The 26,609-nt window shown below is 42.7% G+C and overlaps 1 pseudogene and 1 gene segment (V, D, J or C); one reads left to right on the forward strand and one right to left on the reverse strand.

Moving 5' to 3' along the window:
- Positions 1-94: 94 nt before the first annotated feature.
- Positions 95-26,156, reverse strand: LOC144682588 (Ig kappa chain V-III region MOPC 321-like). The segment is given in 4 exon segments: positions 95-380; positions 9,824-9,936; positions 11,424-11,786; positions 25,956-26,156. Coding segments are annotated over 4 exon segments (726 nt in total).
- LOC144683144 (U6 spliceosomal RNA) lies at positions 23,046-23,141 on the forward strand (annotated as a pseudogene).
- Positions 26,157-26,609: the final 453 nt, after the last annotated feature.

Raw genomic sequence — 26,609 nt, forward strand, 5'->3', positions numbered from 1 at the left:
CTAATATAGTTCCAATTTAAAATACCTCACTATGACATTCACCAGTCTATACCAAATAAAGATTTATACAGTTAAAAATAAATTCTACGAAGTATATACAGAAGAATGAGCAACAAATACTTATTATTGATAACATAGCTCTACAAATGCCTGTAGGATCTGCACCATTAGTTTGTATTCCTCTATTATTCTGGTTTCTGACGTACGGCTCTGATGAGTGCCATGTCTTCATACTCCTGATTATGTATCTCCCTGGCCCGGTCTGTACTCAGAGGCCTTGTATGTCCTCTGAAAGTATTTCGGTGAGATTCCTCTTGGCACCTGGATGCTTCTTCAGGATTCAATTTGCTCTCAGGATGTTTACGACCACACAGGAGGACCTGGAATGAATTTCAGTTGCAGTATCAGTACAATACTAAATGTCATAACCCTCACTTTACACTGCCTTAATGGTTATATGAACAAAATAAATATCTCCCACATATTTAAAACATTACTTGCCATAGCGGGAGTGCAACGAATGTTCACTAGACTAATCTCTGGGAAAGCGGGACTGTCCAATGAGGAGAGATTGAGGAGACTGGGCCTGTATTTTCTAGAGTTTAGAAGAATGAGAGGTGACCTCATTGAAGTGTACAAAATTCTTACAGGGCTCGACAGGGTAGATGCAGGAAGCGGGGGCGCAGGTGGTCTAGAACCAGGGGACACAGTCTCAGAATACGAGAGAGGCCATTTTGGACTGAGATGAGGAGGAATTTCTTCACTTGGGATGTTCAATCTTTGGAAGTCTCTACCCCAGAGGGCTGTGGAGGCTCAGACATTAATATCTTCAAGACAGAGATCGATAGATTTCTGGATATTAAAGACATCAAAGGATATGGAGATAGTGCGATTAAATGGCGTTGAGGTTGAAGATCAGCTATGGCCTAGTTGAATGGCGGAGAAGGCTCGAGGGGCTGAATGGCTACTCCTGCTCCTATTCCCTATGTTTTTGTTAGTAATATTAATGTCTAAAATGCTTAGTATGTTCATATGATGTTCTTCTGTCCATTAATTTAGTGTAGGCATTAACGTGTTTATTTTAAATAAGTCAATAAAGATAGTCACCAAAGCAATGTCACACACAAGCATTACACTTTACCTGCTATTTCTACCAAGTTAAATTCAGTTATACATCTTTTAACTTTTATATGCAGATATAGTCTGGTGTATTTTATGTATACCATTTACTGTTTTAATTCCATGCACTGTATTTTACATATATCGAAGACTGTATTCTATATATAACAGTGGATCTTGTGTGGCATTGTTCTTGAATGGTCTAAGGTCAATGGGAGGGTGGCGATCTTTAGCACCCAGCTTGGACTACCCCTTTAAGACTATTCCTCTGGTTCTCTCTCTATATGCGGAAGTGGTCTAAAGAGGTATATCTGGTAAAGTATAGCTGTGGCCAAGCTCTGAGGTCAACCAGAGGACAAGAACTAGTAACTGAAGGGCTTCAAGGCGAAAACTTGGTGAAATAATTAGCTTTCTCTTTCTTGGAAGAGTATTTTGCATTGCAACAAAGTTTGTTGTGTGGGCTGTGAGAGCACATGACTAGGATTTTTATATTAGTTTTTTTTTATTAGCAGGTCCTAGGCTACATAAGCTCTGGGCAATAGAAGGCTGACAGTGAGTTACAAGGCAGAATCCAAAGAGATGGATTAATTGGCAAAGGAATCAGAGGTGAGAATTTTTTTTGTGTAGCTGGCTGAAAGCACATTGGAAGCAGGTTCAATCATAACTTTCAAAAGGGAATTGGATAAATACTTGGGAAAAAAAATTGCAGGGCTCTAGGAGAACAGGGAAGCCTGGCTAATTGGATCAAAGAGCTGACAGGGGCAAGATGGGCTGAATGGCTTCCTCCTGTGCTGTATCATTCTATGGTTCTATGATCTTGCAAATGAGAGCAAATATAGAATCATAGAATGGTTACAGCACAGAAGCAGGCCATTGGCCTATTGTTTCTGTGCAGCCTCTCTGCAAGAGTAAACTTCCTACTCCTACTCCCCCACCTTTTCTCTGTAGCCCTGCATATTTTTTTCTCTTCAGATAATTATCCGCTTTTCTTTTGAAAACCACAATTGAATGTGCCTTCACCACTCTCTCATATTATGCAGTTGTATTCATTGAGACTGAATCAAGAGAAACTGTTCCAAATATGATTCAACTTCTACCTGCCTGTGTTGTGTTCCCTAAAACTCCTCATGTAGCACAGAGAACATAGGAGCAGGAGCCGGCCATTTGGCCCCTGGCGCTTGCTCTCCCATTCAACTGGATCATGGCTGAACTTTTACCTCTGTGCTATTTTCCTGCACTATCCCCATATCCCTTAATGTCTTTAATGTGCAGAATACTATCAATTGCATGTACTCAACAACTGAGCCTCCATAACCCTCTGAGATAGAGAATTCCAAAAATTCACCGCCCTCTGAGTGAAGAAATTCCTCCTCATCTCACCCTAAACGGTCTACCCTTTATTCCGAGACTGTGTCCCCTGGTTCTAAACCCCGCGCCCCCCATTTTCAGCCAGGGGAAACATCCTCCCTGGACTATACAAAAGTGGCACGGACAAGCTGCCTGATTGCAGAAGCTCACAATGCTGTGCAGGCCAGAAATTCATTGAGAAGGTGGTGACTAGAGTAATACCTCCAGATTCTAATGTTCGTCACCAGAGCAAGTGCCCAGAGCTGCCCGTGAACCACTGTATAAGGCTTACTGACCATCACCTGTCATTTTCATTCCACACTGACCCCTCTGTCCTCGGCCTCCTGTGGTGTTCCAGTGAAGCTCAGCCTAAGCTTGAGGAATAGCAGCTCATCTTTCAATTAGACACTTTTCGGCCATCTGGACTCAACACTGAATTTAATAATTTCAGACTGTAGCCTCTTCCCCCATTTTATTTCCCTTTTTATTGCATGTTTTGGTTTTCTTTTTACTTTCGCTTCCTGATGGCAGCTGTTCACCATTCTGCCATTCACACCACTGCTAGACACATCTTTTATTTCTTTACTTGTTCCATTATCACTCCCTTTGGCCTGCGCGATCAACTCTTTTGTCATTTCATGCCTCCTATCTTCCACCCAGCCTCAGACCTTCCCTTTTGTTCTTTGTCCACCCTCTCCTTGCTTAAAACCTATTACATTTCTAACTTTTCCCAGTTCTGATGAAAGGTTGTCGACCTGATACATTAACTTTGTTTCTCACCCCATAGATGCTGCCTGACCAGCTGAGTATTTCCAAAGTTTTCTGTCATTATTTCAGATTTACAGCATCTGTACTATCTTGTACATGACTATCACTTCCGCCAGTTTTCTTTCCTCCTCCATCTCCGATTACTGACATGTTGGGGGTATAGCTATGAGACATCGGACCAATCCCTCAACAGCTTGACTGCAGCCTATTTCTGTAATTTCTTGTAGTTTTGCATTCTCTCCACATTTTTACATTCCTCTCACTCTGGCCCCTTGTTCAATACCTCTTCCCTTTTCTCTCCTAACCTTCTAACTGGCGGGTGAACCTTCAGATGCCTTGGTACTTCTCTCTGGAATTCCTTCTCTAAATCTCTCTGTTACTCCAGTTCTCTGCACTCTTTTTAAAAACCTCCTCAACACTCACCTTTTCAACACTAGGTCCCAACTTCACCCCTCTCCCTGGAAAAACTCTGAAGTTGAACCAGACTGTTTGCCTCAAGCTGAGCTTCTGACCACATACCTGTTCCATTACCAAGACCATCTACTCCCACCTCCATAATATTCTCCCCTGCCTCAGCTCATCTGTTGCTGAAACCCTCATTCATGTACTTGTTTTTTCTGGACTTATTTCAATGCTTTCCTGTCCAGCCTCCTATTGTCCATTCCATGTAAGTTATCCAAAACTCTACTGCCAGATTCTGATTCGTAACAAATCTCGCTCCCTATCACCTTTGTGCTTGATGATCTATGTTGACTCCTGGCCTGCCAATGCCTGGAATTTAAAATTCGCATCCTTATTTTCAAATTAATCCCTCTGGTCTTGCCCCTCGTTATATCTGTAACCTTCCCAGCCCTACCACCATACTAGGTATCTGTGCTCCTCTAATGCTGTGCATCCCCGATTTTAATTGTTTCACCATTGGCTGCCGTGCTTTCAGTTGCTTAGGCCCTAAGCTCTGGAATTGTCTCCCTAAACCTCTTCACCTCTCTCTCTCTCCTCCTTTAAGACACTCCTTAAAATCTACCTCCTTGACCAAACTTTTGGCCAACTGTCATAATATTTCCTTATGTGGCTTGCTGTCAAATTTTGTTTTATAACGCTATGAGGTACTTTAGTATGTTTTACCATTTTAACAGTGCTTTTTAAATGCAAGCTGTTGTTGCTGCTCACCCCTCCTCTTTCCTGATTCCCATGTCCATTTTCCATGTGGTTATCTGTGAGTGCCCTGAGACATTTGTTTTTTAAAGGTGCTATACAAGTGCAAGTTGTTGTTGTAGTCAATTCATCAATTGGGGGGTGGGGGGGTGCATCCTGGTTGAATCTAATTTGTTTCCTTAGCCAATGCTCATACAAGTGTATTACTTAGTTATTCATCAGCCACCAGGTACATTCATTTTCTGCTTAACCCAGGAGGCACTGCGTCAGTTGTAGCACCATTGTTTTGTCATCTCGACTTTGGTCAGGGATCATGTCTGGAACCTTTTTCACCTGACTGACTCAGTGCCTTTGTCTGTTGAGCCATTTGAGAAGCCCCTCATGAATCTATAAAGAGAAGGCTAATAGATGTCTTCAACATTATGCAAGGGTTTGATAGTGTAGACTTCAAGAAGACGTTTCCACTTATGGGAGAAAGCAAAACTGGACCAAAAATATAAGGTAGTTTTTCAAAATTCTTTTAACTGGACATGGGTGTCGCTGCCTAGACCAGCATTTTTATTGCCCATCCATATTGCCCTTGAGAAGCTGGTGGTGAGCCACCTTCTTGAACCACTGCACACCATGTGCTGACAATACAAAGCTAGGTGGGAATGCAAGCTGCGATGAAGACACAAAAAGCTGCAAAGACATATAGACAGGATAACTGAATAGACAACAAGGTGGCAGAAGGGGTATGTGGGTAATGTGCCAATGTGGGTAAGTGTGAGGTTATGCATTTTTGTCAAGAGAATTGTCATGAAAATGTAATAATTCTCATAATATTATTGTGATTTATTGTAAATGTTAGGTTAGTAGTGGGGTTTGGATAGTTTCTTGGTGCGTGTGTGTGCGTGTGTGGGATTTAATTGATTGGAGACAGCTGGTCTGGAGGCTTTGAGTCATCAAAAAGAAGCTAGGTTTGAAATGCTAAATACATAAACATGGCTGAAGTTTTAGAATGTGAGGTGTAAAGAAAATTTGCAGTTTTGGATAAATTAGGTTAGTTTAAATTCTAACGAGATGGTAAGATCTTACACCTAGCCAGAAGATGCTAAGCCAAACAGTGTGTTTATTTCTCCCAAAGGTTACTGATAAAATGAGCACTATGAAAAGATCTATATTATGAGAAAGGTAAAGTTCCAAAGACATGTTGAAACAATGAAATTTGCATTAAAAAGGGAGAAACATGTATAAAGGAGATGAGGCTATGTGTCAGAGGAGAAGGCGTTCTAAGATCTAACACAAGTGTGAAAAGCCTCCAGCCTCAGTGTATCAAGTTGCTGTCGACAGGAACCAAAGCTGAGAAAACTCACTTTGAATATCACTGTCCAGGGTATCGTGTTGCTTTGCCTGGGTCTGTTTAAATCTATTTGTTTTTTACTGTTGCCACAGTGAAGGTGTAACTGGGAGCCAGGTTAATTAGGGGTTTTAGGAGTTATTATAACAGTAATTTGTAGATCTGTGTATGTGCTTGAAATCTTTTCTTTTGTTAATAATGCTTAATTTAATTTTCTAAAAACCTCTGAAGTCGTGGTAGTCTTATTACTTCTGAATTCAGGGCACGCATCTTGAAATAAAATACAAATTGCAAAACAGTCGTGACCGCGTGATCGAGTTTCCCGCGTAGATCCACCTGGCGCGCATCATCTGCCATGTCCTAACAAATTGTGGACTCTTTGCGGGATATTTGAAATTCCTTGATTGGTTAGGAGTTGGTGAATCTTAAGGTTATGAGTACGAGAAGCACTTTGAATTTAGGAGTTGGTGTGAAGTACTTTTTGAAGTGGTGAGACTGCAAAAATGGCTGTATCCATGGCTAAAACTTTGTTGGAAGTAGAAGATATAACTCTGAATGGGTTACAAAAAGTATCTAAGGGTAAGTTAACAGTGTTGGCGGATAAGTTGCAGTTGAAGTTACCTGTAGGGGCAGAGAAAACAGACATAGTTGAAGTGATAGCACAACATTTGAAGTTGGAAGTGATATATGACACTAGTTCTTTACTTCATTTGAGAAGATAGCTAAACAGTTGAAACGGCCACAGGAAAACTGGACATTGTTGTTACAATCTAGGTTGGTGGGTAGAGCACATGAGAAGAAATGTCAGTGTTCAATGATGTGGTAGAAAAGGCTATTTTGAGTGCATATGAGTTGGTTCCTGAGGCATACAGGCAGATATTTAGGAACATGAGGAAGCAGCCTTGGCAAACTTATATTGAGTTTGAGAGCATAAAACAAAGTAATTTTGACCGGTGGATACGGGCATTAAAAGTAGAGACAACATATGCAGCTCTTAGAGAAGTAATTCTTTTGGAAGAATTTAAAGATTCAATTCCTTCGGTACTGAGAACTCATGTGGAGGAACAGTGTTCAAATGGTAAGACAAGCAGCAGAGATAGCTGATGATTATGAGCTAGTTCATAGAGCTAAACCTTTTTTCATTACCTTTTTAAATCAGAGAAGGATAGAAAGTGGGAAGTTGAAAGGAAAGTGGGTAATCAAGAAAGAAAAGGAGTAGGTGGAAATTCCCAGGAAGCTTTTTTCAGAATAAAAAGGAAGGTGCTGAGGGTAGAAGTGACACTCGAAAATTGAGATGTTTTCATTGTAATAAAGTTGGGCACATGAATTCCGTGTGTGGGAAATTATAGGGAAAATCTTTTGGGATTATTGGGATGCAGAAAATTTCTGGAAGTAGAATTACTGTGGGTTCTGATGTTCAGGCACAGGAAAAACCAGTGGTTTATGTACAGGTAAAACAGGAGGAATATGTGGTAGGTAAAGAAGTGGGAATGTGTTCACAATTTACCCAAGGGAGTTCTGAGGAGCAGGTTGCAGAAATGTTTAAAGAATTTATGTGCGAAGGGAAAGTCTTTCCATGTGTACAGGGTGGAGTAGGTAAAGATATTAAAATTTTAAGAGACACAGGGGCTAGTCAATCCTTAATGTTGTGGGATAGTGATATTTATTGTTCAGAAGGAGTATTGCAGGAACAGGTGATAATATTAAGTGGGGTTCATGGAGATGCTAAACTTATTCCGTTGCGGAAGGTAAATTTAAAGAGTAAGTGGAAAACAGGTGAGGTGATTGTTGGAGTAATGGAAAAATTGCCCATTGCAGGGGTTAAATTTATTTTAGGTAATGATATAGCTGGGTCACAAATGTGGGTGATGCCTATGGTAGTTGAGCAGCCTGTAGAGGTGCTTTCAGCAGAAGTGTTGCAGAATTAGCATCCTGGATTGTTTCCAGATTATGTGATGACAAGATCACAGGCTCACAAATTGAAACAGGAAGAACAGGAAGTTAAAAGGCAGGGAGAAGGTGTTGAAGTTTAATTAGCTGATATTGTTTTTGATAAGATTGTTCAGGAAGAAAGAATGGAGGATAATACAGCTGAGGTATTTAGCTCAAGGTTGTTGGTAGAGTTGCAGAAAAAGGATCCACAGATAAAACAGTTATATCAGACAGCTTACTCAGAAACAGAGGCAGAATGTATTCCAGAATGTTATTATTGTAAGGATAATGTATTAATGAGAAAGGGGCGGCTGTATCATGTTTCAGCAGATGAAAACTGGAGGGAAGTGCATCAGATTGTTATACCATTTGGATATAGAAATGAGATCCTGAGAATAGCTCATGAAATTCCAATGGGGGAACATTTAGGAATTAGAAAGACAAGACAAATAATACAAAACCATTTTTATTAGCCTGGGTTGTATAGAGATGTATTCAAGTTCTGTAGAGCATGCCATGCATGTCAGGTGATAAGGAAACCATAAGTGGTGATTAAGCTGGCACCTTTAATTCCAATTCAAGCATTTGAAGAACCTTTTACCAGGGTCATGATTGATTGTGTAGGACCCCTCCCTAAGACTAAAAGTGGAAATCAGTACTTACTGACAATAATGGATGTGTCCAATACAGAAGTGATACCTTTGAGAAATATTACAACAAAGGGAATTGTGGAAGAGTTAACTAAATTTTTAACAAGATATGGTTTACCAAAAGAAACACAATCAGATCAGGGTTCAAATTTCATGTCACAGTTGTTTAAGATAGTAATGAACAGTTTGGAGATAAAATAGTTTAAGTCAATGGCTTATCCTCCTGAATCACAAGGGGCTTTGGGAAGATGGCATCAAACTTTAAAAACTATGAAGAGGGCATATAGCCAGGACTATCCTAATGCATCGACTGGATTTAGTTCTTTCAAACCAGTCTATGGTCATGAGGTAAGAGGGCTACTGAAACTGATTTATGAGAAATTGGTGGGTCAAAATTTGGAAACTGCTCTCCTGGATTATGTATCAAATTTCAGAGAAAGATTGGACAGAGCATGTGAGTTGGCTGGGGAACATTTAAAGATATCACAGCAAGTGATGAAAGTGAAAGCAGACAGGAAAGCTACAGCTCATACATTTGTTGCTGGGGGAAAAGTACTCATTTTGTTACCAGTACTGGGTGACTCATTAAAGGCAAGGTTTCGTGGGCCTTACAAGATTGAAAAGAAACTGAGTGAAGTAAATTATTTAATAAGTACTCCAGATAGAAGGAAGAAACAGAGAGTGTGTCATGTAAATATGCTTAAAAAGTACTTTCATAGGGAAGAGGGCCAAAAGGAGATATTAGTGGTGGTAGATAAAGAGAAAGGGGTAGAAATGAAGGGTTCTGAAATTGATTTTCATCTAATCAAATTAGATAATGAGGGGGTACTTGAAAATTTAAACATAATATTAAGTTACCTTTCAGACAAGTGTCAAAGTGATTTGGAGAAGCTATTGCAGTCACACAAAGCTATTTGTGGGAATAAGCTGGGGAGGACAAATTTAGCTATACATGATGTGTGTGTAGAAGTTTCATCTTCAATAAGGCAACAACCCTATAGATTAAATCCGGCAAAGTTATCACAAATACAGAAAGGAATTGAATTCACGCTTCAAAATGACATCATTGAGTCTAGTTGCAGTAGCTGGAGTTTGCCCATTGTGATAGTACTGAAACTGGATGGAACACAAAGACTGTGTGGACTATCGAAAGGTCAATGCGGTGGCAAAAGCGGATTTATATCCTATACCACAGTGGGAAGATTGCATTGAGAAAGTAGGACAATCAAAATTTATCACAAAGATTGACTTGCTGAGAGGGTATTGGCAGGTACTATTATCAGAGAGAGCAAAGGAGATATCGACTTTTGTGACGCCAGATGGATTGTATCAGTTTAAAGTCATACTGTTTGGTATGAAAAATGCACCAGCAACATTTCAAAGACTGACAAACAAAGTAATTGCAGATCTGAGCAATTGTGCTGTTTATATTGACAACTTGATAGTTAGCAACAGACGAATGCTCGACAACACTATGAACAATTGCAATAATAATTTGTTTTAAATTACTTACACCGAGTACTACCATCATTATAGTGACAGCTAGGCTATAGATTAAAATGGCCAGGATAACAATGTTTTTCCACATCTGTTTGGGGTTCTTCGATGTCTCACATGAATTTGACTCTGAAAATAAATTGTAAGAAATTTTAGCAGAAAATGTCACTACACCCAATAACCCTGCCTTTCTCATTGACAATCCTTCCAAACCCATGCCTCTATCCTAGCAGAACAGGACATCAGGTGCAATGGGAACACCACCACCTCCACGTTTCCCTCCAAGTCACACAACATCCTGACTTGCTCCTTCATTGTTGCTGGGTCAAAATCCTGGGACTCTCTCCCTAACAGCACTGTGGGAATAAGTATATCACAAGAACTGTAGTTGTTCAAGAAGACAGCTCACTACCACCTTCTCGAGGGCAATTAGACTGACCTAGCCAGCGATGCCCACATCCCTTGAATGAGTTAAAAAAAAACCTATCCACTTCCCCACTATTCCCCTCAATTGTCTCCATGGAAGAGTGATTAATTGCCTTTTGAACAGATGGAATGTCCATTCTCTTTCTCTCTCTACAGATGCTGTCTGACCTGCTGAGTATTTCCAGCATTTTCTGCCTTTATTGCAGATTTCCAGCATCTGCAGTTTTTTACTCTTGACCTTGTCCACTTCAACAGCTTTTCTGAGTAAATCATTCCTCTATTTCATTGATTTAGGCTGGAATGAACCGCCCTAAATTTCCACCTTTTAACTTCCCAGTTTTTAACTTGGCATTTGAACCTTTGACCAAAGTAAGATACATCTCAGAAGGAGACCATTTGGCCCATTGTGCCTGTTCTGGCTCTTTGGCAGAGCCATTATACTGGAGAGGGAGGTCTTGTGGTGCAGTGGTCGTGTCCCTACCTCTGGGCCAGAAGCTCCAGGTTCAAGTCCCACATCAGGCCACAGGGGGTATGTTCATAATGTAGCCAGGCAAGTTGATTAACAGCCTGCAAATCCTTCTGATATGCCTGATGGCAGGTGGTAAAAGTGGGATGGTTTCTTGGTCAGCTATACTGTAGGAGGCAATGGCAAACCACAGCAATACTTTGCCAAGCATCATCATGGACCAATCCAATGGCAGTCCATGGTCACCAATGCCCTCTTAGGGCATTGCATCTGAAGGAGGAAGATCATATTGGAGGATTGGTTTTTTCAACATCTGTTGTAATCATGAAAGCTTCAGTTGGGTTACCCTGAGGTCCCCTCTGTAAAAGAAACAGGCTCAAATTCCTTAATCCTTCCCTTGTAACTTAAATTTTTGTTATGCACCAGAGAGTTTTTTTAAGAGGTTACTGTGGAACTATTAAAGGGTGGGACACGCACCATCATGTGTTTCCCACATTCCCATTTCCTTTCCTCAGTTCTTCACCCTTGGTCTCACCAGCCCAAAAACCATCCCATCTGAAAGGCCAGGTAGCTCATCAAAATCTTTGTCAGTAACATCCTATTCTGCCAAAATTCTCACTTGTCCATCACCCGACAAAATAGCACTGCAGGTTTATCACGAAACATGCTTTAAACAAACCCACAAAGGATGCCATTAAGACACGACTGTGTCTGTTTTACTCACCGCGCACAGTTAATCTAGTGCCTTCTCCATATCCACTCACATGAGGAGGCGGTAGGGAGACTGATACTTCGCACATGTAATCTCCGGAGTCATTCACTGTCAGGTTGTTTATGACCAGGATGTTATAAACTTTGGAGAGATTGCCACAAACGTATAGGCGCCCATCTTGACTAGACAGGGAATCGGAGTCTTTTGAAAAGGCCATGATTAGGTGATTCTGCTTCAGGCCTTTGTACCAGTACATGTCCGTGTGGTCAGGGACTCCGTTGTGGTACTGCGCCGTGCAAGCGATCGTGGCTGTCATTCCGACTGACGCAGTGATTTCTCTGGGATGCTGTGACACTGAAACATTGCCTTCATAACCTGAGAAGGTGTGGAGTGAAAGGCAAATGGGAGTGAAATGGGACTTTGAATCAGCTTTCAGTATTTCCAATCTACTGTGTACGACACCAACTAATGGATAGATGATCAATGCCTGTATTCATTTACAAACATAGTCTTAAAGGGGAAAGGTAGAATTTGCATTTATATAGCACTTTTCACCACCTCAGGACATCCCAACAGTCAATGAAGTACTTTCTGAAGTGTCTTCACTGCTGTGCCACAGCAGCCACTTTGCACACGGAAACCTCTCTACAACAGCAGTGTGACAACGATCGAATAATCTGCCTTATCTATAGAACTAGGGGTCACTGTTTAAAAATAAGGGGTCACCCATTTGAGACAGAGACAAAGGGAACTTTTTCTCTTAGAGGGTCTTGAGTCTTGGGAACTCTCTTCCTCAAAAAGCGGTGGAAGCAGAGTCTTTGAATATTTTTAAGGCAAAGTAAGATAGATTCTTGATTAACAAGGGGGTGAAAGGTTATCGAGGGTAGGTGGGAATGTGGGGCTGAGGTTACAATCAGATCAGCCATGATCTTACTTGAATGGTGGAGCAGGCTCGAGGGACTGAGCTCCTAATTCATGGGCAGTAACTTCCAAACTCGAGGGAGTTGTACTGGAGGGACTCCCCCCCCGCCTTTCTGGAAGTTCCCAGGTAGGGAATTGCTTGGCAATTGCCTGGGAAGTGCAAACTTCCCACAGGCAAATGCCCTGCACTGGGAACCATTCCAAATATTGCGATTTAAATCTCAAACTTTGGATGGTTCCGACTGTGTTACATCAATAGTTACCCAGGAGAAGTTAGAATTAAAACCACTTTTAGCTGCTGGGTAACTATTATACAGACCCACACTGATTCCCCCCACCACAGAACTCACCTCATGCCCCCAAACCCACAGGGGACTCCCCCAAAATGTCACTCGACTGTTCTGACGACTTCCCCGCCAACCACCACCTCTGCCCAAAGGGACTTTCCCACACCACCTCCTCGCTCCCCCCCCCCCCCCCCCCCCCACCACCTGCCCACATGGAACCCCCCAATCCTGACAATCCCCCAAGGCCTGGCCTGACCAGACCCAACCACCCAAGGTCTGACCCCCCTAACCTGACCTCCCCTCATCTGACACCAAGGCTCGACTTGACCCAACTGGACTCCCAAAGGCCCAGCCCAAGGTGCAACCACGTACACCCCCCACCTCCCCCCACCCCCCACCCCCCACATCTAGGGCCCTTCCCAACCCAACCCCCGATACCCCCCCCCCAACCCCCAACCCCCGCAAGCCCAGACCAGATGCCACTGACCCCCACCAAGGCTCTTCCAATCAGATCCCCCCCCGCTTCCCCACAAGGCCAAACCTGACCGGACCACCCATCCAAGGCCCAACCCGACCCGACTGTCCCTCTCCTCACTGCACACCCACACTGTCCCTCTCCTCACTGCCCACCCACACTGTCCCTCTCCTCACTGTCCACCCACACTGTCCCTCTCCTCACTGTCCACCCACACTGTCCTTCTCCTCACTGTCCACCCACACTGTCCCTCTCTTCACTGTCCACCCACACTGTCCTTCTCCTCACTGTCCACCCACACTGTCCCTCTCCTCACTGTCCACCCACACTGTCCCTCTCCTCACTGTCCACCCACACTGTCCCTCTCTTCACTGCCCACCCACACTGTCCCTCTCCTCACTGTCCACCCACACTGTCCCTCTCTTCACTGCCCACCCACACTGTCACTCTCTTCACTGTCCACCCACACTGTCCCTCTCTTCACTGTCCACCCACACTGTCCCTCTCCTCACTGTCCACCCACACTGTCCCTCTCTTCACTGCCCACCCACACTGTCCCTCTCTTCACTGTCCACCCACACTGTCCCTCTCCTCACTGTCCACCCACACTGTCCCTCTCCTCACTGTCCACCCACACTGTCCCTCTCTTCACTGCCCACCCACACTGTCCCTCTCTTCACTGTCCACCCACACTGTCCCTCTCCTCACTGTCCACCCACACTGTCCCTCTCCTCACTGTCCACCCACACTGTCCCTCTCCTCACTGTCCACCCACACTGTCACTCTCTTCACTGTCCACCCACACTGTCCCTCTCTTCACTGTCCACCCACACTGTCCCCCTCCTCACTGTCCACCCACACTGTCCCTCTCCTCACTGTCCACCCATACTGTCCCTCTCCTCACTGTCCACCCACACTGTCCCTCTCCTCACTGTCCACCCACACTGTCCCTCTCTTCACTGCCCACCCACACTGTCCCTCTCTTCACTGCCCAACCACACTGTCCCTCTCCTCACTGCCCACCCACACTGTCCCTCTCCTCACTGCCCACCCACACTGTCCCTCTCCTCACTGCCCACCCACACTGTCCCTCTCCTCACCACTCCTGATCTGACAATACCTCAATTTTAAAATTCTCATCCTTGTTTTCACATCCCCCTATATGGCCTTGTCCTTCCCTAATCTGCTCCAGCCGTACAACCCTCCAAGATATCTGTATTCTTCCAACTCTGGCCTCTTGAGCATCCCAGATTTTAATCACTCCTCCATTAGCAGTCGTGCCTTCTGCTGCATGGACCCTAAACTCTGGATTTCCCTCAATTTCCAACCCAACCTCCCCTGCTCCCACAAAATCCTACCCGTCTACCTTATGCGCTTACCTTGTCAAAGACCTTTAAACTTGGCTGGGCCTTTAAACATACCCGGTTTAAGGTGGCTAGTGCCTTAAAAAAGTGGGTGTGGCTTACTTAGCTTCAGCTTTGCAGCCCTCGACTCTAGTCCCTGGGGCCGCGCTGCACAGCCTGAGTCAGAAGGTCGGGCGAGATAGGTTTGGCTGGATTTTCAGGTAAGAACTTTCAAGCCTATTGGCAGTCCGACTCAATTGCCACTCCGTCGGAAGTTACGCCCCGTATGTTCGTATGTTCAGCAATGTTGTTTAAGCAGATGTTGACCGGGACACTTGGGACAACTCCCCTGCACCCTTTCAAAGTAGTGCCGTATGATTTTGTGCATCTACCTGTGAGGGCAGACACGGTTCAACACCTCCTCCAAAAGATGGCACCTCCAACAGGGCAGCGCTCCCTCAGTACAGCGCGGGGAGAGTCAGCCTAGATCATGCGCGCAAAGAAAAATGCGCAAGCTGCAAATAATTAGAACCAAAGCAAAGATTTTAATCTCTAAAGTGGAAGACTCATTCAAGGTTCACCCTTAATTATGTCCGTCTGCATGAATGACAACATTTTATCACACCTAAAGATCAGTCAGATCTATATAACACATATTGCAAATAACCTCTCAGTATCTATCTAGGGCACTCATCAAAAAAGAATGGCTTGCACTTCGGAAAGCACCATAACCAACATAGTAATTTAGTGAGACTACTTGCTCTCTAAAACTCAGAATCACACAGTGCAGAAGAGGCCCTTCGGCCCATCGAGTCTGCACTGACACGTGAGAAACACCTGACCTGAGAATCCACGGTGATATAAAACAAGCGACAATAACCTTAGTTTTGATTCCACAATTGAAGTGTAAGACATCATAGATTATACAGCAGAAGAGGCCAGGGGTCTCAATGTGCCTGTTCCAGCTCTTTGAAGGAGCTGGACAATTAGTCTCACAACCTCAACTCTTTCCCTCAGCCCTGTATTTTATTCCTTTTCAAGTACTTATACAAATTCCTTTTGAAGGTCATTCTTGAGTCTGCTTCCACCACCTTTTCAGGCTGCACATTCCAGGTTACAACAACTTGCTACGTTTGAAAGCTTTTGCCTAAACCTCTCGCTTAGAGTAACCTGACAGTAAAATCCCTTTAATATCTACCCAATGATTCAGAAAATTGCTGAAATTCTCAGAGCTCCTGACTGTGTGTGGTAATCCTGTTCCTTTGGGCCACCAGAACCAATAATTCCTTCAGTTTAAAGCCCCCCTGGCCCTGGTTACAACCATCAGAGGCCATTAGTTAAATTAATTTTAAAAGATTATTTGAACGGGTAAAAACGACTAGGAAAAGCAGTTGAGTTATTATAATGATAACCTTTTGTGGATAACAACTGTTTAAATGAGCCTTGGTGGGAGGGCAGTTAGAATTTTGTCAGTTCTGCCATTAAACTTACTTTTCATGAATAAATTATTAAAATGATGAATGAGAGATTTGGGAAATGTAATCCAATCAACATTTCACAAGGGAAGATTATTAAAACCTTCATAGTTAAGTGCACTATGAAAAAGATCTTAATTATCCAGTTTTATGGCACTACTTATAATATGATCGATAACTTCAAGAGGGAGGTGGACTGGTTCTTGACTGGAGCAGTGATAGCATCGTATAAAAGGCCTTCATTGATAACACATGGTTTGTGATCGATCTATTGGACTGGCTATAACTATCAGGCGATATTGAAATTGTACTCTGAGGATGGGCTCTCAGCACTCCAGTGTAAATATTGGGGGTAATCCTGCCTGTGTTTAGCTGGCTCACCCTGCTTTTAATCTTTCAGGCCCTTTAATTAATATGAGGCGGGACTTCTCTCCAGAAGGAAGTCCCGCATCACGGAGCTGCCAGCCAGTCAGAGGCCAGCAGTCCTGCTCACCAGCACCAGCAGGAGTTTTCAAGAAGGAGTTGTTTTCAAGGATGAGTTGGATGATAAGCCTTGATCATAATAGATGGTGGAGCAGGCTCGAAGGGCCGAATGGCCTACTCCTGCTCCTAGTTTCTATGTTTCTACGTACTGGTCACTGCCAGTGCTGCAGGTTGGTCAACGAGGTGGTGCTCAGCACTGGACACGGACGTTCAGGTCTGGGATCTCGCTGGAACCAGGCTGACAGGCCCTCGGGAGAGGGGTTGGTGGGGGCATGTTGGGCAAGGTAGAGTGGGAGGGTGGATGTCGGGGGGTGCAAAACTGCCTCCGGTTGGCACCGGGGGCCCGTCAAGAGGTTATTCCCCTCCCACCCCCCCCCCCCCCACTCCAATTTAACCGGGCCAGCAGCCCACATGGTTAAACTTCCCAGTAACACCTTGAGCATTGGCCTCTCCTGCTGCCTGTTAAATTAGAAAGGCAGTGGGGCGAGGTGCTTTATTGGGCAGTAATTGCCCACTTAAGGGCTTCAATTGTGCCACGGGTGGACAGCCCACCAGATGGCCCCTCCACTGCTTGTAAATACACTATGAGGCAGGCAGGCGAGTGGCACGGCACCCTAATTTCCCATCCTCAGACAAAATTCAGCCCTTGTGGCGGTTTTATCTCAGAGGAGAGAAGGCTGAGGTTGACTTGATAAAAGTTTTTAAAACCCTGAAAGGGTTCGATAGGGTAGATACAGAGAAGATGTTTCCACTTTTGGTAGTTAACAATGAGGGGGCATCAAGATAGGTTAGTCACTGTGATGATCCCAGTTGATGTTACTTTTGGACAAGCCAGATCTCAGGGTAGAACCCGGCTTGATAGAGCCTAACTTTTTTTTGTTTAGATATGTGGAGAATGACTACTGAACAGAGTCACAGGAGTCAACTGATGAACTTTTAACGAAAGAATATAACATTTATTGAACAAGAAAATATGAACTACATTACAATGCTCCTTCACCCACAACTATATCTTTACAGAAATATATAGACTTGTAAGGACAACACAAATTACAAAAGCTATCTTATACTCTAATGATCACAGTAAGTATATAGTCCATGCAAACCAATAGGCAACCTGTGGTCAGGCACACCTCACTCTGAAACCAAGTGACAGATGTCACCCCAAACAGATGCTATAGATCTCTCCTTAACACCGCCCCCCTACCCCCACAGACGCTTGTCACAGTGTGAGCCAACCGGTCTCATTGAACTCCATCTTTCACATGAGGGATTCCAATTTCCACTCTTGAAGAACTCCCTCTGGAATCTTCTCTCAAATTAATGCTTTCTCTCATATGCCTTCCACAAGGCTCCACCTCCTGCGCTTTGAACTCTCCTTAAGATGTTCCTCTCCCCTGGATCACCACATGCATTCAATCTTTATTCCACACACTCTGTCTCTGACTCAGCCATGCCAACAGAACACCACTGCCTCGCATGCCCATAGTAAAGAATTACAGACCTTTGGCTGTCTCCTAGCATCTTCTGGCTTCCCACAAGCCTATATTGTTTTAAGTCTGCTTCCTGCAGCTTTCTCCCTTTAAGCTTGGAGCCTTTCTCTGCTTCTCACTCTTAATTTCACTGAATAGGACACTTTTCCAGATTTCTGTTTGTTCCCTTTGACTAGAAGGTCTTCTCAGGGCTCCTTTTCTTCTGTTCTTTGGGGAAACCTGCTTCCTGTAGCTCCCTCCTGTCCAGCTTCTCCTGGCAGCTGGTATCAACCTTAGCTTGGGACTTGCTATCTGTCCCTCTCCTATGTTGCTCCTGCTGGCAACTCCTTTCAACTTTAGAGCATACTGGCCAACTGAATTCAAACTGCTTCAGTTTCTGTGTGTGTGTGTGTGTGTGTGTGTGTGTGTGGGGCCTCTCTCTCTGGACTCCTGTTGCTAGGCAACAGCACAGTTTGGGTGGAATTTTATGACAGTGGGACTTTATGGTCCTGCCAAAGTCAATGGAGTTTAGAATGGCTTGCTGCGTTTTACTGCCCTGTACCCACCTCAACGGGGCCATAAAATTCCAGCCTTTTCTTCTACCTTGTTTGTTTTAACTCCCCTACAAGAGCCATAAGATCTCATTAAAATGCAGGCATCTTTTAAAGTGAAACCAAAAGTCAGGCTTCATCTTTTTAACCCACAAAATACAGAAATACAAGTTAAACTTAATTACCAGAGAGGGGTTAGAATGTAGAACTCACTGCCACAAGGAGTAATTAAAGTAAATAGCTCCGATGCATTAAAGGAGGAAGCTGGATAAGTACAGGAAGAAAGGAATAAAGAGTGATGTGTGGGAGGAGGCTGGTATGGAGCATAAACCCAGTTCCGCTGAACTGCCTGTTTCTGTAAGTTCGATTTAAGGAGCAGAACCCTAACTTACCACAGATATGTACCATTAAATTCCAATGAAATGCAATAACTGAACAACAAGTCGCGTTCCAGTGAAGCCCAACGCAAGATCAGCACCTCATCTTCCGATTAGGCATTTTACAGCCTTCTGGACTTACTATTGAGTTCAACTTTGGACCATGAACTCTGTCCTGCATTTTGATTTATTTTCCAACCCACCCCCCCCCCCAACCCCCCCCCCCCTCCTCTTCCCACCCCCACCCACTCTCTCCCAGGGCCAGCCTGTAACTTATTCTCATGCAAAAACAGAATTACCTGGAAAAACTCAGCAGGTCTGGCAGCATCGGTGGAGAAGAAAAGAGTCGACGTTTCGGGTCCACACGACCCTTCTTGCTTTCAGAAAGTGCTGACCCTTGTTCTGCTATTAACACCTCCTTGGGCTATCTGATCTTTATGCCACTACTAGCACCTGCCTTAGTCTTTATTACCACTCCCTTTTATTTGTATCCAAGACATCTTTGTCGCTTAATTTCTCCTGAGCTTCCACTTATCCCTGTCCTTCTATTTTGCTTCACCTGCCCCACCCCTCTTTTCAACAGCATAAAACCCATCACATTTCTATCTCTCCTCAAAGATCCGAAGAAGGGTCATACGGACTTGAAACGTTAACTCTGTTTCTCTCTCCACAGATGCTGCCGGACCTGCTGAGTTTTCCCAGCATTCCTGTTTTTATCTCAGGTTTCCAGCATCTGCAGCATTTTGTTTTTATACAAAGTAAAAATAATGGTTTTGGTTTCTAAAGTACTTCACCATCTAAATTGCCATTGAAACAGCTGGGCTTCAGCTGCTCATCCTTAACATTAGAGCAAATGAATGTAGAAGCCTACAGTGTCCTCCAACTCCATTTCACAACTTGGGTGGAAACATTTGGTCAAAATCACTCACAATCCCTAGGGAGCGAAAGGAATATTTGGGCCCCAAAGCTCCTGAAAATGTACCATCCTTACTCAAAAGCAAACTTTAATTCCAAAATCATAAAATCATGCAGTGATAAAAGGAGGCCATTTGGTCCATTTTTCCTGTTCCAGCTCTTTGAAAGTGCTATCCAATTAATTGCGCTATTTGTTTTCAGTTTCCCCACTCTCTCCTCCCCACCCTCTTTGTAAGGGGACAGTGGAAGTGGGGTGGATATTGTTCTGTCATTACTGGCAACTCTCTGGTACCTTAACCTTAAAAGGGGTTTTTCTTAACATTCTGAGTTAGTCATTGTCTAAGTGGGTAACACTTTGCGAAGCATTGAATCATATTACAATGGAAAATGGAACAGTTGGGCCTAGGGGAGCAGTTTGCAACTAATTGGATAGCTCTTCTAAAGAGCTTGCACAGGCACAATGGGGTGAATGGCCTCATCCTCTGCTGTTTGACTCTACGATATTCTCTCTGTGATGATTTTGTTGTTTGAATTTTGCCTCTAATCAAGGATGTCTTATTCTTGGGGTCCAATTAATCTTCCCACTCCCTAGATATTCACCATCTAGAAGGCACTGGTCAGGAGTGTGATGGAATACTCTCCACTTGCCTGGATGAGAGCAGCTTCAACAACACTCAAGAAGCTTTTCATCATCCTGGAAAAGTCAACCAGCTTGATTGGCACCCCATCCACAAACATGCACTCCCTCCACCACCGACGCACAGTGACAGCAGTGTGTACCATCTACAAGAGGAACTGCATCAACTCACCAAGGCTTCTTCGACAGCACCTTCCAAACCTGCGACCTCTACCACCTAGAAGGACAAGGGCAGCAGACACATGGTAACACCACCACCTGCAAGTGCCCCTCCAAGTCACACACCATCCTGACTTGGAACAATGTCACCGTTCCTTCACTGTTGCTGGGTCACAATCCTGGAACTCCCTCCCTAACTGCTTTTGTCTCGGATGGTGTTGAGATTCTTGAGTGTTGTTGGAGCTGCATCCATTACCGCATGGACTGCATTGGTTCAAGGAGGCAACTCACCACCACCTTCTCAAGGGCAGATATGAATGGACAGTAAATGTTGGCCTAGCCAGTGACACCCACATCCCGTGAGGGAATTAAAAAAAATTAGAGCTAACTTTGACTTTGGGTGATTGCTTAAAACAAATGATATCAGATTCAGTGTTTGTTATGCAGCTCCCCTCATTTTCAGTACCATTTAAAGAGACAGAAAGACTTGTATTATATAGCGCCTTTCATGATATCAGGACATCCCAAGGTGCTTTACAGTCAATGAAGTACTTTTGAAGTGTGGTTGCTGCTGCGATGTATCAAATACCAGCCTGAGCACAGCATCTCCCACAAACAATGTGATAATGACCAGATAATCTGTATTTGTGACATCAAGTAAATGAAGATGAGAAAAGGTGTGAATAATGTGTAGCATTTGTGATATCACCTGTTTTACACTACCCAGAAGGAAGGAAACAGTTCTGCCCAGTACTCTTATTTCTCAGTTTTTACAGGCGTTCCACTTTAAGGTATACGAGACCAGTTTGGACCAGTATTCTTATTTCCCAGTTTTTACTGTTTTTCCCTTCTGCGCATTACCCAAAGTCAAAATGACCCCCATTTAGTCAATGTAATGAGTCAGACAAGAAAGCCAATATTGCATGGTCTGTACCTATAGGCATTCCTCTATTTTACAGGAAAGTCCTCCCTGATATCGAGACAGGTAACCAAAGTTCAAATCCTATTATTCCGAAATGGTCAAATTGAGCTCCTAGGTTTTAAATTGTTCCCATGATTTGCATAACGAAGTCAAGCAATGGGTGATGAATTCCTCACCTAAACCTCCCTGCCTCTCTACCTCGTTTTCCTTCTTTAAGGCATTACTTAAGCTGTCAGCCGTGGCTCTGTTGGTTGCGCTCTTATCTCTGAGTCTGAAGGTTCATTCCCACTCCACGTACCTGAGCACAAAAATCAAGGGTGACGCTCTAGTGGAGTATCTAGTGGAGGCAATGATGAACTGTCAGAGTGCCATCTTTCAGGTGCAATGCTAAACCAAGGCCTCCTCTGCCCCCTCAAGTCGATGCAAAAGATCCCATGGTGCCATTTCAAAGAAGAACAGGGGAGTTCTCCCTAATGTTCTAACCAACATTTATCGCTTAGTCAACGTCACTAAAACAGATATCTTGTCCTCACCACATTACTGTTTGTCAACTTGCTGTGTGCAAATTTGCTGCTGCATTTCCTACATTACAACAGTGATTACACTTGAGAAGTACTTAATTGGCTGTGTTTTAGGACATCCTATCTTCATGTAAGGCCCAATAGAAATGCAAGTCCTTTCTTTCTTTTTGAAATCTATCTCTTTGACCAAGATTTTGATCAACCTCTCTTAATTTCCCTTTCTTCAGCTTGGTAGCAAATTTCATTTGGTAGGATTCCCATGAGGAGCTTTGGGACGTTTTACTATGTCAAAGGCACTATACAAATGCAAGATGTTTTTGTTGCAAGAACTCGGATGATATCTCTTTCCTAATATCACCACTTAAAATGAATCAAGTTCCAGATCTTTAATTGATTGGTTTTTCAGGCTGCATGGAGTCAAAAAAAGATGTTTGGGGAAAGGGAGGGGTAGAGGTTAAAGGACCCAAATTAAGAAAGTACAGAGGGAAAAGCAAACAATGGAGCAATTCTTAATGTTTGACTGTGTGCTGGGAACACAGAGAATGGTATTTGTCAAATAATAAAAGTGCTATGCATAAAACATACATAACATATATATCTTTTATAAAACACTAGTTCGGCCTCAACTGGAGTATTGTGCCCATTTCTGGGCACCACACTTTAGAAAGGATGTGAAAGCTTTAGAGACGGTGTGGATAAGATTTACAAGAATGGATCCAGGCGTGAGGACATTCAGTTACTTCAGTTAGATTGGAGATGCTTGGGGCCATTCTCTTTTGAGAAGATAAGATTGAGGAGATTGGATGGATCATGAGGGGCTCTGGCCAAAGTAGAAGGGGACAAACTTTTCCCGTTGGCAGAAGGACTGAGAACCAGAGGACGCCGATTTTAAGTGACATGAGGAGGAAAAACATTTTTATGCCACTGATTGGTTAGGATCTGGAATATACTACCTGAGAGTGTGTTGGAGTCAGATTCAATCGAAGCCTTCAAATGGCGATTGGATAATTAACTGAAGAGAAAAAATTTGCACGGCTACGGGGAAAAAGCAGGGAAGTGGGATGAGGTGAGTTGCTGTTGCAGAGAGCTGGCATGGGCACGATTCTGCGCTGTACTAAATTTGGAACGATAGAGAGAAGATTAGTATGGCCCCGATGCGAGGATGATATACAAATTTATTAAGCATATTTTTGACAGCAGCTTTAAGAATTTTAACCATTGTAATCATTCTATGATTCTATGCATCAGTTGCAAAATTCAACAGTCATATCACTCAGATTATTTAACGAATAGAACAAAAATAATGATAAACCATCAATATGTGTTTCCTGGCCGTCGTGATTCATTATTTTGTAGCACCACCCAAGACTGGCACCTGCAACCACCCGTGCTTCACCCTCGTATCGTGCAGCTCTCTCTCTCTCTCTCTGCATACACCCAGGTTTTCTCTCTACCCAAACAGTTTAGAAATGACTCAACTCTGAATATTTGTCATCCTGTAAGCAAATCGGCCATGTTAAAATGCTGCCCACCTGCCTGCTTAAATCCTAGCAAATTTCAACTTATTTTCTACCATCCAGCCATAGAAAATAAAGGACATTGGGGTAAACTTTGACTTTGTGCGACGGCAAATTAGCGCTCCGGCTTACATCCCTTGCCATTTTGACTTTTGTTGACTTTAATAGAGGTGAACACGAGGAGGGATGTAAGTAAACAGGGGCTCGAGATTCGCTATCACCCATCTTACACCACTGCACGGAAAGAAAAGCTACCCCAATGTTTTATGAGCTACAATCTTGATGTAATGCATATATTCTGAAGTAAATTGGGTTTCTTTGCTTCTGGAAGAAAGCCTTTGGTATCTTGCGGGCCAAACTTTCTTCTCAAGTGTCAGACATTATGACGACTATACTGTTTCAGTTCAAATTCAGAAATTTCTCCTGTCAAATAAATTTTTGCCATGTTTGCGCATTTAAGTTATGAAGTTAATGTAACATGAATTTAAATTTGCTTAGTTTAAATGCAAGAGTTTTAAATTCAGTGTGAATTTATATTTAACTTGATTTGAAATTTACTGTGGATTTAAATTTATTGCGAATGTCACATGAATTTAAATTGACTTGAATTTCAATTTTCTGTGAATTTAAAATTGTTAGAAATTTAAATCACAGTATTTGCCATACTTGTCACAAATCTATTTCAGAAAAGTTAATTTTATAAAGTGCCTTGGATGGCATAAAATATTCCTTTAACTTAAATTTCTGGGTTTAGAGGACATTGTGCAGACTCTCAGGTGTTCTTCCCTCTTTAATGCTTTAAAAGTCCTGTTAAACCAGTGAGAGAACTTGAACCAAGTCAAGGTTTGTTAATGTCTTGTCAATTACATTGTTAATGTTTGTTAATGTCAATTACATTGTTAAGATTAAGAGAAATAGGTGATGGGTATTAATTGTCTTTGAGCACATGTAAATAGGGGAGCTGGATCACTGGGTTGTGTGGGAGGAGAACTGTGAGACTGAACAAGTCAATAAACTCTCTCAATAAAGAAAAGCTCTGTGCGCTGGGTTTCAGCTTCAATAATCAGCTTGGATCCTGTGGATCCTGTTAACATGGGTCTCATTCTGCTCTTTATGTTTGGGCTAATTCTCAATGGTCCTGTTTTAACTCAATCATTCTGATTTGTTAACCTATATTAGCTCCTGGTTTTCCAATCTTGAAAATGTTCCTTTTAATTTTATCATCCTGATGTATGAAACACCTCACCCTACTTATCTTTGGAACATCCTCCACTCATACAGCCCTCTCCCCAAAACTCCTCATTGCTTTAACTCCAGTCTCCAATGCAGCCCCTTTCTCTTTTGCGCCAGAATTCATGGCGGCACCTTAAGCAAGCAAGCTCTAAATTTCAGGAATTCTTTCCCTAAATTTCTCTGTCTCTCCTGCTTCTCCTCCTCACTTTAGGACCCTCCTTAAATCCCACCTCCTTGACCAAGCCTTTGGTCACCCTTACTAACCTATCCTTCTTTGACTCACCATTTATTCCTCTGACACCTCTGTAAAGTGTCTTGGGATGATTTCGACACTAAAGATCTCAATAACTAGAAACTGTTGTTCAAGTAAAGACAGCCAAAGAAAACAACGTAAGGAATTAAGAGCTGATTTTGACAGCACCTCTTTAAATAATTTTAAAAGGGAAATAATAATAAATGCATTTACATCAACAGGTTTAGGGATATTATATTATTTTAAAGTTTATTAAGTTAATTAAATAAAGTATTAATAAATTAAGATAAGATACAGTGTAGCACTTATCATAAAACTTTTATTTCCATCTAAGATTATTTCAACTTGGTCAGCTTTAATTCAAAAAAGTTCTAATTTTGAAACATTTGATTTAATAATATTCTGTGACTTACTTCATTAAATCAGTTCAGTTAGTTACTGTTGGAGTTTGGTGACTTATTGTGTGGGCAAACAAACAAGAGTTATTTCTACAGACAAAATTGAAGTACCAAACAGCATAACAAACAATAATGAAAAAATTATAAAAACATTATCTACATTATAATGCAAGGCAATACACATGGAAAGGTAGTCATTTAAACTCTCAAGCGCATTCATTATATGCAAATATATTTCTGAGAGACACGTAAGTGCATTTAATAAGGGCAAAGATATCTTTTTACCATTGAATTTACCAGGTTTTCTCCGTGACATAGGAACAGAGAAACATTCAGCACCTCGAGCCTGTTCTGCCATCAATTGAACATTGACTGACATTCCAATTCCATCACCCCGTCTCTGTTTAAGTGTTGCTATTCTCAATTCCACAATTGACAGTGAGACCGAGATCAGGAACTCGCCATCAATTGGAGCAAGCTGCCAACATTCTGGGGTATGGCAGGCTGGAGTTGCTGATTGTACTTCCCTCTCTTAGCATAACTAGTAAACTGGCTGGGTCAGTCACAGATGCATCACACTGCAAGAAAGTGGGAATTTCTTTTACCTGGTAAGTATATAATTGCAGCTATCAGCGGGAGTGACCACATTAAAGGAAGCATTGCTGAAAGAAGATGTCCTTCTCCTCCTGAGCAACTTATCAAGGTTGAAGATGCTCCTCTCCAGACACGGAAGCACTATGTGTGATCAGTCAGGGTGCTTGTGAAAGCTCTCTTTGTAGTCAGTCATTTCCTTTCAATAAAAAAGATCAGTAAAAAAAAAATCTTAACGGTACTTTATATTAAAATTTGTTGAGAGGAGTTACCTGAATTATTTTGAACAGGAAAGTAAGAAAAATAGACATTATACGTGCACATGTGCATTTAATTATTGATCTACACAGTAATTATTCTCTATTATGTGGGAAGTTTCTACCTCCTATGATTACAGAAGGTTGATTTATTCTTCAGATCAGTATTTGTTGTATACCTGCATCACATTCAGAGATGATTTATATATAAATAATAATAATACTCAGTTTTTGCCTGTCTGGACTGCTGGTCAGTCTAATTGGCGTTTCTGTTGGTGGGTTTATTTGATGGGTGGTGCATGGTGCGGGGAGAGGCATGTGGAGTGCATGGAGGACTGGAGCGCTTGATGCACATGCAGCCGCCAACGGTTGGCGGGGTGGAGGGGTTGGTGGCGTTAGTAGAGATCAGAA

The sequence above is a fragment of the Cetorhinus maximus genome, chromosome 7 (assembly GCF_964194155.1).
Source record: "Cetorhinus maximus chromosome 7, sCetMax3.hap1.1, whole genome shotgun sequence".
Classification (NCBI taxonomy): domain Eukaryota; kingdom Metazoa; phylum Chordata; class Chondrichthyes; order Lamniformes; family Cetorhinidae; genus Cetorhinus; species Cetorhinus maximus.